Raw genomic sequence first — 17,611 nt, forward strand, 5'->3', positions numbered from 1 at the left:
AGGTAACCAAGACGTCAAGATCCAATCAGACTCTTCAGACCCACACTAACCCTCGGTACTTACAATATTCATCAAAGTCATGACGTAAAGATTGACCCTTGACTTCCCTACGACAGCTGTAACAGTGGTATCCACAGCAACGAAAGCCTCGACATATTTAGTTTTTCTTGTGGCTCTTTTAGACCGAAATCGTTGATGTCTGGTCTTTTCTGTTAATATTTCTTGTGGTCCTGAAGAAAAAACATGAATAAAGAACACAAGTATAATAATTATACATGGCGGACGTAAACATAACTGACTTCTGCTATTGCATGGCTTTGGGTTCATCAGAATTATTTTCTATTATGAGCATGACTTTGAAAAATGATGGGTATATGCCTCGCACATAATGCTCTGATTGTGTATTCCACTGGTCGAAATAGAGAATAAGGAATACCGTGTTTGTTTAGATTGGTAGTTAGTAGTTTTAAACTAACATTATAGCATACTGCATGGCGTATGCTTGTCATCATTTAGCCCAATTGGGGAAGAAACGTAGGACACTAAACTCTATTTCATTTCCATATTGTCATTTAGTAAGAAACAACATGTTTTTATGACGGGTTATAGTTTAAAGATTTTTTTTCGTTGTCCGGATAATAGATCATGATATGTCTACTTAAAAACACATCTAGACTGTCGGTGTATTCTGTGATGTAGATTTAACCCTGTTTCACCATAAACAAACAATAATTTAGTTATATAAACAAAGTGACAATAAGGTTTCTTTAAAATGCTGAGAAAACAATATCTATGTTTAGACAGAAAACACGTAAAAGCAACAAACTCTTAAGATCACATTGCACTAAAAGTTTACAGTTAATGTACAGTGGACTCTGTCACATCCGACATTGTACGGGATCGTTACAATAATTCGGATCACACAGCGTTTCGGAATACCTAGTTTTCTCCAAAACCTGAAATACTGTAACTTCGAAAACCGGAAGTATTTTTATATTGTAGCTTCGAATCACCAGAATGCTATTCCCTTTAAATATGATAAACTTTTCTGTACTTTCAAAATTTTATTATATTAAATAATTAACAATAACAATGCATGCGTCCAATATATTCATAAATCGTTTACATGTAATATCAATGCATGCGTACAATATATTTATAAATATCAATGCATGTAATCGTTTAAAATAGTTAGCTTAGTTAAGATTACCGGAAGCATATCGTAAGGCGGAGTCCTGGGCAACATCTTCTAACAAATGAATTCTTGCGATCATCTTTTCGTCCTTAATCTGTGCGAAGTGTTTAATGTCGTTGAGCGTGCGTAGGAATTTTGAATAGGTCAAGTCTGTCGTTAATGTATATTCTTCATCGTCCCCGTCTTCAGTCATCCAAGCTTTGCGATTGGCCGACCAATTGACTGGCAGGTAGATCTTGTCCACTCCCTTAAAACAACTCGGGTTCACTGCTTTACCGATCAAAGTAATCAACACAGTTTTAATCTCACCGATAATTGATTAGTGATTACTTGTTAATCTTTTCTGACTTCACACCTATTGAGTTTTAATCTCACCAATAATTGGATGCTTCACACCCACCGTTTGAAGTACGGATTATACGGTGTCGATTCAATGGAAATTATGTGACGGCACGGCTGATTGATTTCGGAATCCGGAACATACAGAATTCGGATTTACCAGCGATTTATTGGCTGAAGTAATAAGGAAATAAATCGGGACATGAAAATCATACCGGATGTCACAGCAATCCGGAGTGATCAGAGATCGGATGTGACAAGAGTCCACTGTATGTCTAAATAGCAATTGAAGAAAACTCAAGTCGATACTAACCACGGGAAAATTGGCTGAACTAAAAAAAAATTTCACAGTGCCCTAAGAAATATTTTCCTGAATCACAGAATGCAAGAGAGAGAGTGAGGGGGGGGGGAGAAATGGGGACTAACACATGGTTCAATTTTATTTCAATGATTCGCTTGTGCGTAAGGGTTAAATCGAAACCATTCGCCCCCCCCCCCCCATAGAATGCAGGATCCATTGCACATTATTAAATTGTATGTACCCCCCCCCCCACGCACACACACACACACACACACACCCACGTCATGTTATCAGGTGGCTCGGTGAGACTGATTCATAAACCAGTTTCATTCCGTTCTTTAGAAAGCAACGGGATGAATTCTCAATCTGGAAGAATTTGGATGCAGATTCGCAGGAATTGGTTATTATTAGTATTCAAGGCCAACAAATTATAAACGTCATACTTTGTCAGTTGGCTTCTAGGCCTACAGTAACGTCGTATCAAATTACCTGTTGCTGGTATCTGTAACGGTTCTGATGTATCATTAGTCAGATCTGTTACTTGACGCGTACACGTATATATCACATGAGCTTGTAATCCAGTATTCTGATTGGTCACTCCCGATGGTTCAATAAATAACATTTCGTCTGGAGTTTGAATGAAACCTGCCTGAAATAAATACAAATATACAATTTATCGTGTTCTTTGTTTGGCATTTGGGTTGGGATCCAGGAATAATCCACTTTAATAATATCCTGTCTGTCGAACCAATAAACGAGTTTGTTCACAACGAAACTAATATCTTCATTGTGCGACGTTCCCAACGGACGAGAAGATGTATCGGGGCTTCTGTCATAAATTTTCATACACCACCTCATACACTACACGCATTACGACATGTATATAATTAAAGTAATGGTTTAAAGGAGCTAAATCGCTAATATTTGGGACCTACAAATTGACACAAATGGGTCGCAACGTATATAATAATGTAATATGAATGTAAATAAACTGATTTACATTCAATCGTTTCCGTTTTTACTCTAATTTCAAAACAGTTATGTTCGGCGAAATACGCCAGAAGTCACAATCCAATGGCAATCTCTAGCCTCTGGTTATTCCAGTCTACACCGATAGTATTTATTGCGCATGTTCTCCAGATAAGAATATGAGATCATCGTTTGACATGACGTGTGGAATATGTCTAACCTCGTTCTTCGAGTCGCTTGTTACAATTTGCGCTGAAACGCATTATGGTACACGATTCGTGTACCAATCGTAAAATGTTTATTTTGTCTTAAATATTGGATATCAGAAGCCCATCTTTTTCCGGTAAGATCACAACACCAATGTTGATTAAAATTGACAAATAATTCGTGTTTTCATTGTCGAAGGTTTTGGATGATATTGAGTTAGAGACTTAGCTACTTTAAGCTTGGGTTTCAGAAGCCGAAGGTACTCTGCAGACGAAAACATCCAGGCAATTACCCTTTTGTCGCCCATTTCATGCTAACTATTTGATCACTTTTACTTGAAAACGACAAGAGAATACTTGTCGAAACGTCTGTATAAATTATGCTTTTTAATGTGCTCAATCGCTAATATGTCAGGTACTGTGGTAATTTATCTTGACACATATTCTAAGTTTATGTAGCTCTATCGCGGTATTGACCACCTAGAAAGTTCTTCTGAATTTTGTAACCTTTGTCATTTTTCGAGGGAATTTTGCCGCAAACCGGGCAAAATTAACCCTTATAGCAAACTGCATGGAGTCTTCTCGTCTTCATTGTCCGGGGGTAAGCCACAGTGGCTAAGTGGGTAAGACGCTGGCTCACTAGCCTGGAGGTCGCGTGACTGAGAAAGTTCATCGGGATTTTCCGACGTGGTTTCCCCCTTGTTAGTAGTACAGAACGGAGGACCTGACAAAAACAGCTGCCTAGTTGTTCGGATGGCACGGAAAAATGAGGTCCCGTATATGTATATACATTGGAATTCGATATAAGAGTAGTGTCATAGTGCCGCTGCCCGCGCAAAACTCCCCTCATAGAACACTGTGTGCCGGTCTTCATTAGCCCAGTAGGAGCAGAACAGCAGGGCATTAAACCCCATTTCATTTCATTTTTATTATCCCAGTTGGTTCAGAAAAGTAGGATGTTAAACTCCATTCTTTTCTTTTCGTAACATGTATTGCTTTTTTTATTTTCATATGTCGCGAAGCATTATTAATAAAATACGTGGGAAATATATTTGTCTGGGAAGCTACTTGTCATGACCACTTATTTAACGTCTCAGAAATACAACTATTTGTAATCTGATACTATTATCTGTGTATATTCACACTGATAATATACAATTGTCAATTTTAACGTCTCCCGGTTGATAGGCCTACTGTTAGGGTGCCCCGTGTGCCGAAAATTTTCCCTACTAAAAGTGGTACTCGACACGGTGAATGTGCACGTTTCAGTGGCTTGTTTCAAAGTGATTTCTGGCTAGTCACGCACTCTCTTTGAGTCTATAAATAGCCATCGCACGTGAAATTCTCAACACACATATCAACTATTATAGCCGTAAAACATATATTGTTGACGATAATGAATAGCAGTAATATTTAGCTTTTTTTGGTTATTACAGCAGCTTTAGAAATTACATTCGTTTTATGTTTTACATTGCTTTATCATTAACTATACCGTTAGGAGCGACATCTTTTGGTTTAGTACAAATAATATCTTGGAAACACTCGGGTTAGGCAGGAACATGATACTAGCAGTAGTTTCATTTAACTTTTATAAGGTTCTTAAAAAAATTGTTGAGTTGCCTACCGTGCTTGTTTCTAAATTCAAGTTCTTGTTCCAGCTTTTTGTCATGTTTCGTAAAAAAAAGTAGTCTTGATTATCCCGGCCTGTCAATCAGATGGAGAATGGTCGGTAGACTGGTTAAGCGAGACTAATTTCAAAAGTGCCTGGATGTTATGGATGACACTCGGAACCATTTTTCAGTCTATTATTTATCGATGTTTAATTGGTCATAGCTTATTAAATACAACATGGCCGTTTATTTAGTGACTATAAATGTGCCAAACAGATTTAAGGATTGGTATACATGTATATATAAATACTGTGGTGGAATTGTCGAGCTATTTGGGGATATTTATTTATGGTGGGGCACCCTAATAATGTTATCTGTGTACTTCACACTGATAACATACAATTGTTCATTTCAACGCCCACCCCGACATTGAGTTTAAACATATTTAACTTCCGGATTGTACACGGATTAGAGGGTCGCGGTGGCTAAGTGGGTAAGACACTGGCTCGCTAGCCTGGAGGTCGGGTGTTCGATCCCTGCATTGGCCTAGAAAGTTCATCCAGGACGGAGTGCCTACCCATAGGACACTGTATTAACCTTGGTTATCTTATTCCTCCCAAAAAATATTTTTGCAACATACAAATAATATGATCTGTTTTTCTGCCGAGGTTCATTGGTGCAATTACACTCCAAGACATTTACAAGAGCAAGACTAAAAGTAATAAAACGATAGTCATTAACCCTAAGACGTCAAAGCAAACGGCTAAAACATAGAAACTTGTTCTACCCCATGTTGAGAAGTATTAAGTGGAATATTTTTAACACGTGTTTTTTGTTCACCAACGGATTTATTTTCACCCCGAGACTAATCAAAATGTATGTTTATGAGTATTCCTAGTTTCCATCACAGTTATTTTTTATCTTTATTTCTAATGTCCAAATGTTTTAATCATTTCGTCTACAACTGTTTTTTAGCATCTGGAACTTCTCTTTCCTTGGCTCACTTTTTCTAATATGAAATGGGTTTTAAATTGCTATTTCTCGAAATAAAATGGAAGTTTAACGTCCTACTTTTCTGTACCAACCGGGTTAATAAAGACGAACATACGCCAGGTAGTTTGCTAAGGGAGACATTTTTAACGGACAGGGGTGTCAGATTTCAACGGTCGATCTTTTACGTGTACACGAAACTTTGGTTTTTCGTCCGAACGATTAGACATCGTTCCTTGCTAGAAATTCACGCTAGATAATTCCGAGGAACTTACACAGTCGCCTTGGTTCTACCCAATATTTCTACAAGAATGGTGTGTGGTAAAGACAAGTGTAATAAAGACCGTTTACTAAATATATTTAATGGTATTCGTTTAGTTGCTAATGTTTTCTTCACACATATGGACGTATGGATATAAGGTACACTTGATGTTGCATGAAGATCCGGGGGGGGGGGGCGTCGTGGGGAGATGGGAAGGGGGGGGGGGAGTCAAGATGAATGTATGCTGTGGTATGTTTATTTTACTAGTTCCCATAAGAGAACCCGACAAAGATTACGAGGATGGACTTATGACCCGCGTTACTATGGAAACATGTATAAGTCTCCAAGACTTTGACATAGAAACATTGTGGAAAGATTAGATACGATTGTAACGTATTACTACATTCATCACGATTCATTACGAGCAGTATGCTCAAATAAAAAAATGAATGTGTTAGTTTCGACATTATCCGAGCATTACGCTGAATAAAACTTTGAACTGCACTCTTTTTAGTGCATAATATAATCATATGTTAACTCTATTTTCAATCACATAACTTTTAAGAGGAAAGGTTTTTTATAATGTTTATCTGTTTTATTAATCGAATTGTTGTCATATTTTAACAGCCAATTAACCCAGTTCTCATAATGCAGAACACATAATATAGTGTAAACATTCTAAATGCATGTCTTTACAGTACATATGTTCGTCTTTGTCTAAATCTGAGAAGCTTTTACAGATGCATTATTTGTGTCTTGTACTAGGCCGGTGCTTGTTAATATTATTTTTTAATATTTTAATGAAATAAATACGGTTTAACGCCCATATTAAAGATACGTTCCCAGAAAAGTATTTATCGGGTGGTTATTTCCTATAAAAGTATGGCAATTTTTATATATGGAAAGTAAAAATATCCAATCTTACTCAAAAAATTACTGGATTCCCTGAAAAACACCCATGGAACGTATACAGGACAACAATGTAAGGGTTTCCCTAATCGACAACCCGACGATTAGGAATATCTGCTCGCTTGACGTCAAAGGTTGCACGCGGAGATTGGGCGCTTGATGTACATGTTGATAAACTTTATGAAGAGTTCGACGTACAACATTTTCTGAGATAAAAATCACGGAAAAAGACGCAGGCAGTGGATAATCCGAGAAATTAATTAGGATTCGATATTTGTAATAGTCAGCGATTAATGACAATGTCGTCTTGTGTATGCAATGAATTCTCCTCCGACTTTGTACCCGTTGTTAGGTACCGAGAGAGGTAAGTCACGTGACACAAACATAACCTCTTTTGGTCGATTTTTTATAACAGGGGTCTTCCCTGGCAATTACAATGTTTTTTTTAGAAGGATTTGAAGCAACATTATAATAAATTAATTAGTTTGAATATGTTTTTAGTTCAAATATATCATCAAATCACCCAGTTTGTACGCGGGAATGTATCTTTAAAATATAGTATATTACATATATATTTTATGATCAGAGCAGAACTCGTTCTTTTTTTTGCAAAAAAAAGGGATTCTACAGACTGCTACGCACATTGATGGGATCACATCGTTCCTTGTAGCAGGTGGTTAGACAGGGGATCCTCATTGATGAAACCATCCCTGATTAATAACATTATTAACATATGTGCACCACCCCACGTCTGTACTATCTAATGGGTTAATTCGGTTTCTGATATTCAACCCACTGAGTTAGACTGACCGGAATGTAAGTCTCACTCTTTTCAGTCGTGCGCGATGGAGGACCCGGTTAGACAAAAGGCGTAAAAGTTTGTGTTGAAGTACCCCTGAATTTTTGAATTCGATGAAGAGTAGGCGGAAACGCAATAACATTTCTCTCACAGCACACAGCATGGTGTATGCTCGACTACATTCGCCCAGACGTTTCACAAACACTACAAAATTAGTCTAACTTTACGTTGATGAATCCCGCTAATTTCCGACATGCTGCATGCGCGGGGGGTGGGGGGCGGTGGTAGTTTAAGCAACTGTCAGGTGGTTCTAACGTACTTCGTAATGCAATATAAGGTGGGCTACAGTTGCGTTATATAGAGAAGGTGCATTGTATTTCTTTATCAGGTAGATTGCGACGTACCTTTAGTACATACACGTGTTTCATGTCAACGTAACTTTGCATTTGTATTTGGTCGGTAAAAACACTACTAGACTTAACGACAAGTTTCACCCTTCTATACTGAACAACTTGAACAAAGTCAGCAGGCTAAGAAAATACAATCACTCATGATGAAGAGGTCCAGACGGACTTATTGTTGTCTTTTTTTAAAAATCTTTCGAGGTCGAGGTTACTCGGTGCTCAGAAAGAAACCTTTATTTTTTTGCAATTAAATCTTTAATGGGACCAAGCTTTCTCGGTTTCTTTTATAATAAGTACTCATTTGGTTTTGGCACGGACAGGTTTCCTGGGCAGCTTGAATAAGATGTGTTTCGGAATATGACAAAATGCAACTAAAGAAAAACAAAATCCATGCTTTATTCTCCAGGTGACGTTTTCATTAGACTTGTGGAGTTTTCTTCTGTATAATTCCCACATAGTCCTTTTGCACTAAATGTTGCTGCATACATTTTAGAAAACAGATTTTTGTGACTACTTTGTTAGTACTCCATGTAACCAAATGCTGCATCATGCTGATATATGATTTGAAACATTTTTATTTTAAAACAAAGGCTATATAGAGACCGTGAAGCCATTGGTGCGATTGGAGGTATAGGTGGTGAGTGTGCACGGATAGTAAATAGACTTAACCAATTCGATTTGTGTGACAAGGCACTCTTTGGGGTGCGGCAAGTTTGGTCAACTACATTGAAATATAGCCGCATTTATGTAGACAGATACAAGAAACCTGACAATATTTTATTTCCAGGGAGACATCGCTTACGGTCGGATGTTGTGTTTATTTGTTGATGTAAACGCCAACCTCAAAAACTGGTGCCGATTAAATATGAAATAGAAAAAATACAACTTACCAATCCTCCACATATACCGAGAGCTGTATGGGAAGGAGACTTGTTCTTGACATAACCATGATAAAAACATTTATCTTCTAAACGTTGAGAAAAAGTCACATTGCCTTCACCCCATTCAGCTGAGGACGAACCACCAACTAAATGAGTCTGTAACAAGGCTATATTTAAAACTTGACGCCGCCATTTTAAACTAACGTGAAGATGTTTTGGTATATAATCTGATGTTGCCTCCTCTGGTAATCTAGATTTAGGTAAAGTAGCACCTCTGGTGTCTGTTAAAAGCGGAAATGATATCTCCCATCTTGTTAGATTACAGGATGGGCGGAACATAAAATCTGAAAAGAAAAAAAATCACAACATGTAAATATTACAAATATCAATAGCACAATTTTTAATTAACTACAACCCACGTGTGGATCCTTGTGACACGCCATACTGAAAAAGCATTTTAGTAAGCATTTTATACTCCTGATCTGTATTTTGAATTATAGATGCTTTTTACTATGGTGCAAGTAAGAGTGTTTATATTTATTTGTGGATTCAGGCGGGAGACATTAATCTGGATCACTGCTGACTTTTTATATTCGACTTCAGACGAATTCGGAAATCTAAGACAATTTATCAAATATCTAATAGTTGGAGAGAACCATAAGTCGCAGAGAAACCTCGCGAGAATAGAGACGCCACCCCACCCCTTTCTCACTTATTACACACTTGTAATGTGCCTCTTAGACCACGTGGTCACTGGGGGTGTTTCTTTATGCAGTATGCTATAAGGGAAATTTTGCCCAGGCAGCGGCGCTACGACCTACTCTTATTTCGAATTACATGTATCAGTCGTTTATTACCTGCATACCAACTGGCATACGGGGAAAGGTGGTTTCTTTTGCCCCACATGGACGACTAAAAGCTGTTTAATCCTCTTCATACTTTTTTATTTTATCCAAACTTATTGAAAATACATAAGGATACTTTACGTGATATGCATTAAAGTGTAATCTACTTAAACAGACATAGTTGTCAATCGGATAATATACATCGCGAATCCACGTCATATACATGTACACGGTTTAACAGCTGTACAGGTAACTAAAATAGTTAGTTATACCGTAATACAGATTTTCTATATTCACAAGGTAATGGAATCTAGACTTGGAGATTGAAATTGACTAATATCATGTTTTAAAAAACATAACTTTGTTTTTCAATAAAGAAATACAAGTTATACAAATAAGATATATTAGTTATTGAACTATTTCAGTTGCCCGCGGGGTATCTAACAGTGTGAGAACCAGACAAAAAAAACGGATTATAATTAAAAGGCAACACTGAATAACATGCAGAAGCGTATATCGGATTGTAGAGCTCGGGACGGGATTAAATCTTGAAATTAATAGGGTGCGGGGATTGAGGCAGATATATAATAATGAGTAACAGTTGGTATTTCCATACTTTGCATTATATCAATCAAATATTTGTCGGTTTAGGGCAGAGTTAATAATGATAGGCGTCCATACGTAGAGACGAGTGATACATATGGTATGGGTATCTATACATCGTTTCTGCTTCCCTCGTTAACCTAATATCATAAACTATTAAGTTCGTTTTCAAAGTTTACTATCTGTAAGAAGAAAAGTGCAAACCACAGAGATGGGTACGCCCGGGCTTGCTTGTTAATAAATTGTGTTAATAAATTTTTTTTATTAATTATAGCTCAGAGGATTGTTAATACCTTACAGACTGCAATATTGTGAAAAACTGAATCTCTAAAATAAGAATATCAGTCCAAAAATGCCTCATTTATGCTCAGTATTTATACAATTAAACATTTCGCCATCGTCTGCAGAAGATATAAATAAACCAGCTTCACCTATTTTAATCTTTTTGAACCAAAGCTGGGCTATTATCTACCATGGATGTTTTGGTTAAGTACGACTTGGTTTAAATATGTAGTATATAAGAGCCAAATTTGCCTATTACGAGTCTTTCCTTCGGCTTCAAATGTTCCAAAAATCATTAATTAGACATTTAAACACATAATCAACTCTCTAGCCATCGGATGGCCGTGATTTTTGCGGATTAAAACACAATCGCATTTGATAATTTAATTTAAAATTGATAATTGAGACTTTGTTTATTATCGTAGCAATGATACTAAGCAATCGAGACTATGTCGTCAAACCTGTACTGGTTTAGCACTTCTTTGTTTAAAATTTTAATTTTATTCTTTTTTCATTATCTATTTTTGAACTATTTTCAAAATTAGATATTTTCCCAACTGTGGCGGCTGCTTAAATGTATCAAAGAGAATATGAATACATTTCAACATCTTTCCTATAATTACAATTACATCAAGTTATGTTTTATATTCATTTCAAGAGTTAACTGAACAAAAAACATAAAGAATGCTTAATGCACAACGATATAGAGAATATCTGAAATATTCACTGCGTGAAGTCTTTAAAATCTCGAAAATATGATTATAATAGATCAAGTTTCATTTAATGCTATCCATAAAGGGTTCAGTGAACTAGTAACTTCTAATGTCTTAATGTTGGTGTTTTTTTTAATGCAATACGAACCATAATAAAACCTCCTGTATTATATTGAATGTTCTTTTACTCTTTTTCCTGTGAAAATAACTACACTGTATTTGTGTTTAAATAGGGAATCATAGTGGCTAAGTGAGTAAGACGCTGGCTCACTAGTCTGGAGGACGCGGGATTTCTCCCGGTGTTGGCCGAGAAAATTCTTCGGGCTTTTCCGGTGTGATTTCCCCTTATCAGTGGTACGGAGTGCTTGACAGAGACAGCTGTCTAGTTCGGAAAATCGAGTTCTCGTGTACACATTGGCGTGCACGTAAAATATCCATTGACATTCGGAATTCGATATAAGAGTGGGCTGTAGTGCCGCTGTCCAGGCAAATTTTCCCTCGTAGCACACTATATGGTTTATGCCCGCCTTCATTAGCCCAGTCGGAGTAGGATTTTAAACTCCATTTCCTTGTGTTTAAATAATATAATCCAGGGATAATATAGACCAAGATCTATAGCATGTGGAACACCCGATTTACGTGAAATGTAAGCCAACAACTATAATCTAAGTTAATTTCCCAATGATTTTATGTGGGATTTGGTTAATAGTTCTGTTTTGGAAGTGGGGTGAAGTTTAGCGTTTATAATGCTAGGGATAAGAATTTTGACCAAACACTAATCTACTGGGACGGGCCTCGGCTTTACATACCATACGAACGATCAAACAACGCTGATCACCTCGGAGTAGTGGAAAGCAGGGCCGTATTTAGCGGGGGTGCAGGGGGTACATTGCACCCCCAGAAAAATAAGGCGCCCCGAGAAATTGCGCCCCCCACCACATCCAAAAAAAACAAAAACAAAAATTTTTTGACAATCTTTCAATTATAAAATAATACACTTGATTATGATCACACAGTGATGCTCCTAAGGCACTCAGTCGATCGGTTTTAAGGGCGCCCACACGCCAACGGGTTCGTTTGCCCTGATCGAAACATACGTGGAGGCTATGGCGCCCCACCACTCTGTTGCACCTCCACTTTTAAAATCCTACATACGGCCCTGGTGGAAAGTGACATGGGTTTTGTATTTGCTAAACTGTTTTCCCTTTTTTTGTAGATTATTTAGTTGGATAACTAATATTATGCTGAGCCAGGAAATAAATTTTGTTTTTATGGCTACAGGTTAAAGACATTTGTCTAGCACCAACAACATATAGTCAGATTTAAAATGTCAAATAGATCGGAAACCGAGAATTTAACATGCCTAAATGTCAGATTTGAATGGAAATCTGTTTTATTTAAAGTAATTGATTAAAGTTAATATGTGCAAGGTGAACACAGATACGGCATTTAACTCATGTGGTAACCATTCTAAAGAGGAGTAAAGTCTCGTTCTCGATTTAAAGGGGTGTTTTGAAGTTCAACAAAAAATAACATTTATTAATTTGATAATATAATATTCAAAAGACCCCTCTAATTATAAAAAATCCAGTCTTAAATAATATGTACTTCAGTCGGGGGTTCGCTGCCTTTTATCCAGGTTTTAACACAATCTTTTTTGAATATTTGTGATTTATGTGTATAGTCAAATCAAGTCATAAAACACTGGTGAATTATTTGGAGGATAATTTCATCTGGCTTCCATAAATATTTCACTATTTTAATACATTTGTGAGGATTGTTGAGACATGGAGTTACGAATGATTTGTACAAAGGTTGGCGCTTTAACACATGTGGTTGTAATTGTATATTTTAATCCCAGCATATTTCTATAAATGAAAGCATGTTTTGTATGATTAATTGTCTTGTTTTATGGGATTTTTTGTAGGTTGGCTGGAGGTCTAGATTAACAACAAATTCCTCTTCCGGTCGTGTGTTGAAATTTATCAATGGTAAGTCCTTGGAGGCACATGAACAGAGTTATAACTGTACTTATCATCCATTGTTTAATTTGGCATTCTGACTAAGACCAATAGATCACATCTCGCTTTAATTGAAACTACAATACAACGGACTGAATAAATAAATGAAATGAAGTTAAATGGAGTTTACCGTCCTGCTTTTCTACACCAGCAATGTGCTACAAGGGAAATAATGCCCGTTAAGGACTCTTTACGTGCACGATATTCGGGCGATTAGAATGGTCTCCTTGTCCAATCCTCCATCCTTCCTCACTGGCAAACCTGACTGGAAATTTCAATGTACTTCTTTCGCGGCCAACAGCTATCCAAGGTTATTTAAACATGGTAAACTAAAACTATCATTTTATTTCCCATTGCGTGAAATAGGAACAAATATCATTGCATATATACTGTGCAAGAAACAGTTTGTTGCGTTTATTTTGTTTTGGATAGTTCTCGTTTTTTTATGCTTTGTTTGCTTTTAGTCACTGTTACTTCCGCCCTGACATTCGTATTTCGCTATATCAGAAATTCAACATAATATTGTCCTGAAACTTACATTCTGATTAAAATACAGATCTTTATTTCGTAAGTAAATCGAAATTTTGAACTATATAAAAGACGAAATGAAATATGATCTGTGTTTTAATCTGATTGTGAAACTTCTTACGTGATCAATATATAGTTGTCTTTGTCGTGTATACTTTCTAAATCAACACATTTATTATTTATCACATTGCAAGAAAAACAAACTAAGTGTCTGAAAATAAAATATTGGAAGAATGTGTAAAACCTTCATTATGAAATTAAGGTTTCGAATGAATGAAAGTTATAATTGGCGACCTATTTCCCAAGAGGAAGTAAGGTTAGAAAGAACTTAGAGCTTACCCGTTTCGCCCTCTGCTAAGATTTTTCGATGGTCCTGAAATAAATGAAAACCATGGGTTAAAAGTGAAATAAAAACATATCATTTTAAACTGTTATTCGGAGCTATATGCTTTACAGCAAAAAGGTGATGACTTTTTTTTTATCTAGATCATATCATATTAGATACGCCAAGTCTTTACGCCGCTCAGTAATAAACAGTAATTTTATTCTAGGTATATAAATGCATGTTTGTGTAATAAAGGTGCATATAGTGCATATAACAAGCTGGGTGCATATAGTATTTTTTGGTTTCTTAGACTATCGGAAACACCTGTCTGTCTACCTATATAAATATCTTGTGTATAAAAGGTCAAATGTCGAATTGAAGATGTGTAGACAAGTACCTGTCAGTAACTACGTATAATCAAATAAACATTTAATCAAGTATTAGTGAGATAAAGGAACAGAACGGTATAACCTCATGCTGTATCTAGGAATTACGAGAGATATATAGATAGATAGATAGAGAGAGAGAGAGAGAGGGAGAGAGAGAGAAATGGGGTTTAACGTCCACTTGACACAAACTTGGTCATTTCGGGACTAACATATGGTTTAATTTTATTTCAATAATTCGCTTGCGCGTAGGGATCTTTAGCAGTGGGAGGAAACCGGAGGACCCGGAGAAAACCCACGAGATTGGACAGGCGACCCTACTCCTTGACACGTACAACCGGGGATTCGAAACCACGCCAGTTGACTCAATGACAGGCCGTATGATACAGCACGTACGTGCTAACCATTCGGCCATCCAACTCCCCAGATCATCAATGGAAGTGTTTTGATCCGATGCTTGTATCCTTTAGCTTGTCCGGTTTCCACCTATGATTTTTACCATCTGTTTGTGCCAAATGACCTAATGCGTGCTCTCTCTCTCTCTCTCTCTCTCTCTCCGGTCCCCCTGCACTTATAATTAGTGTCAAACCATCGTGTTATTGTGTGTAAATATATTGTTTGTATATTGTTTTGTTTTGAGATGTTTTGTGATTTTTGTAGTGTAAAAAGAGGCTTGATGACCTGTATATCAGTGTAAATATCTGTTTTTATCGTCAAACAAACTTCAATAAATAAATAACACAACCATCGCTAAATAAACAAAACATAAATCTGATATAACTGTTCCTTGAACCCTACATGAAGTGAAATAGGACAGGGTTCAATGTCTCGTCAACATCAGGAATGTCATTTTGAGATTAACATATGGTAGTTTTATGCTTTCTTGTAGTAAGAAATGAAGTGAACTGAAATGGGGTTTAACGTGCTTATTTTACGGTCAAAAGGAACTAGATCAGTAGGCTAACTACAGAGTTGCATATGCCAGACAAAAGTTGGACAACTATAAACTATAAAGATGTAATGGAGAACCGGTTGTATAGTGTTTAGTAGAATACGCAAAGCCCGGAATATATATCTTATATAATTATTGATGCTCTTGCATGCACATAATAATTCACAAGCAAAAATAAAAAAAAATCGTCCAAAGCTGAGATCGCTGCTTCCGGCACGTTAAAGACCCGATGACAGTTAGAAATCGAAACAAGGGTAGATCGTAGTGACGTGGTCCGAGCAAACATCACCCATAGCAAACTTCAGGTCGCATACCCTCGGTTCGCTCCCGTTGTCGGCTGAGAAAGTTTCTTGTTAGTGGTGCAAGATGGGGGAGCATGGCAAGTGTCTAGTCGTTCGGATGGTATGACAAACCCGTGGGGTCCTGTGTACACATTAGCTTGCACATAAAGGAACCCTTGTCAGTTATGAATTCGAAATAGGAATTTCATTAGCACGGTTGGTGTGGAAAAGTGAGGCGTTAAACTCCATTTCATTTCTTTTTCAAAATATACATCAACGTGCGTGACTGAAACGTGACTGAAGACAAATTTGGAAAAGACAATTGTTTTTGTAAAAGATTATACTTTCCCCGTGTAAACTGAGCTTTACAGATATAATGCTACTTACCGCTAATATGGCTAGTCCTAATAAAATTATAAAAACATCCATTTTAGATCCCGTCTCAACTTCTATACAGATAAATATATATGCATTGTTTGAAATATTGTACAAATACTAAAGTTTATAACAAGTTCCGCTTTAAGATCCTTGCTACTACGTCGGAGCTACAGGAAACAACTAATTAACACTCAGTATTGCTAGATTTGATACAAACTAGTTCCTGGAGTTTTAAAGATACAACCGCGTGTTTTTAATTAGTAAAAGATAGTTATTCTACTGTTCGTTTTTACGATGGCTAAGAATCACGAAACTGCAGCAGGGTTGAAGAAACTGTCTTGAAAACGCTACGGTGTTTTCTTTTAATAAACGATAGTTGAATTTACACAGCGGTTACACGGTTCCTGAAAATAGTGCTAACTCGTGGAAAACGCTTGACTAGACAGACAGAGAGCGAGTAATTTTATGCTGGTTGCACAAATTTCTGTCGCGTCTGATTTTAAAGTGGTAGGCGCTTGTATTCTCTTCCTTCAGAGTTGAGATAGGCAGTTTCCAGCAGAGATTATTACTTATAGCTAAAGCCTCACTTTAGTAGAAAATCAACTTTATAACAAGATTGGCAATAAATACTTAGTAGTACATGCTGGAGGACCGCGACAACACCAACTACATACGACATTACAAAATATAAACAACAAAAACATGAATGTCAAGTATTACAGTTCTGAACAATTATTAACAACTGCTCTGTGGTCATACCCTTCCCCAAAAACACATCAATCTGATACGAACCCTGGGCACAAACTAGGTCATTTCGGGACTAACACGTCATGGTTCAATTTTATTTCAATAATTCGCTTGCGCGTAGGAGTCTTTAGAAGTGGGAGGAAACCGAAGGACCCGGAGAAAACCCACGAGGTTGGACAGGCGACCCTAATGCTTGTCACGTAGGCCTACTACTGGGAAATCGAAACCACGCCAGTTGACTGAATGACAGAACTTATGATACAGCGCGCACGTGGTAACCATTCGGCCATCCAACCCCCTCTACGAGGATAAGGGCCCAACGCTAATGTTATGACTTGCTGTCAATAAATAAATGCCAGGCCTTGTCGCCATGCTATTGTCTTAAAGGTGATTATTGGAATGTATCTGATTTTATTTACCATGTTTTACCCAGGGGCTTAATTGTATATGATGTTGTTGAGGTAGCCCTGGTACTGCGGTGAAGTGGGGGATAGGGGTCTTTGAGAGGGACAGTTCAGGCACAATTAGTTGGTTTCGAATCAAACATAATATGTATTGGTACATTCCCGAGGATGCAATTCAGTGGAATAAAAAACGAAACCTTAAGAAAACACAAGACACACTTACATGAATAAAATGAAATGGGGTTTAACGTCCTACTGTTCTGCTCCATCATCTCCACAAA

The 17,611-nt window shown here is 37.1% G+C and overlaps 1 protein-coding gene across 2 annotated transcripts in view; it reads right to left on the reverse strand.

Annotated features, from left to right (window-relative positions):
* Positions 1 to 16,618, reverse strand: part of LOC126811383 (A disintegrin and metalloproteinase with thrombospondin motifs 2) — a 33,924-nt gene extending 17,306 nt beyond the window's left edge. For both annotated transcript variants that reach the window (XM_050536958.2, XM_050536960.2), the window contains exons 1-5: positions 16,189 to 16,618; positions 14,197 to 14,230; positions 8,875 to 9,209; positions 2,325 to 2,484; positions 64 to 230 (exon numbers count right to left, since the gene is read on the reverse strand). In XM_050536958.2, coding sequence (XP_050392915.1) covers positions 64 to 230; positions 2,325 to 2,484; positions 8,875 to 9,209; positions 14,197 to 14,230; positions 16,189 to 16,230 — 738 coding nt within the window. In that variant the 5' untranslated portion in view covers positions 16,231 to 16,618. The remainder of the gene's footprint in view (positions 1 to 63; positions 231 to 2,324; positions 2,485 to 8,874; positions 9,210 to 14,196; positions 14,231 to 16,188) is intronic.
* Between the last annotated feature and the right edge of the window lie 993 nt (positions 16,619 to 17,611).

Source organism: Patella vulgata, chromosome 2 (genome assembly GCF_932274485.2).
Source record: "Patella vulgata chromosome 2, xgPatVulg1.2, whole genome shotgun sequence".
NCBI lineage: Eukaryota > Metazoa > Mollusca > Gastropoda > Patellidae > Patella > Patella vulgata.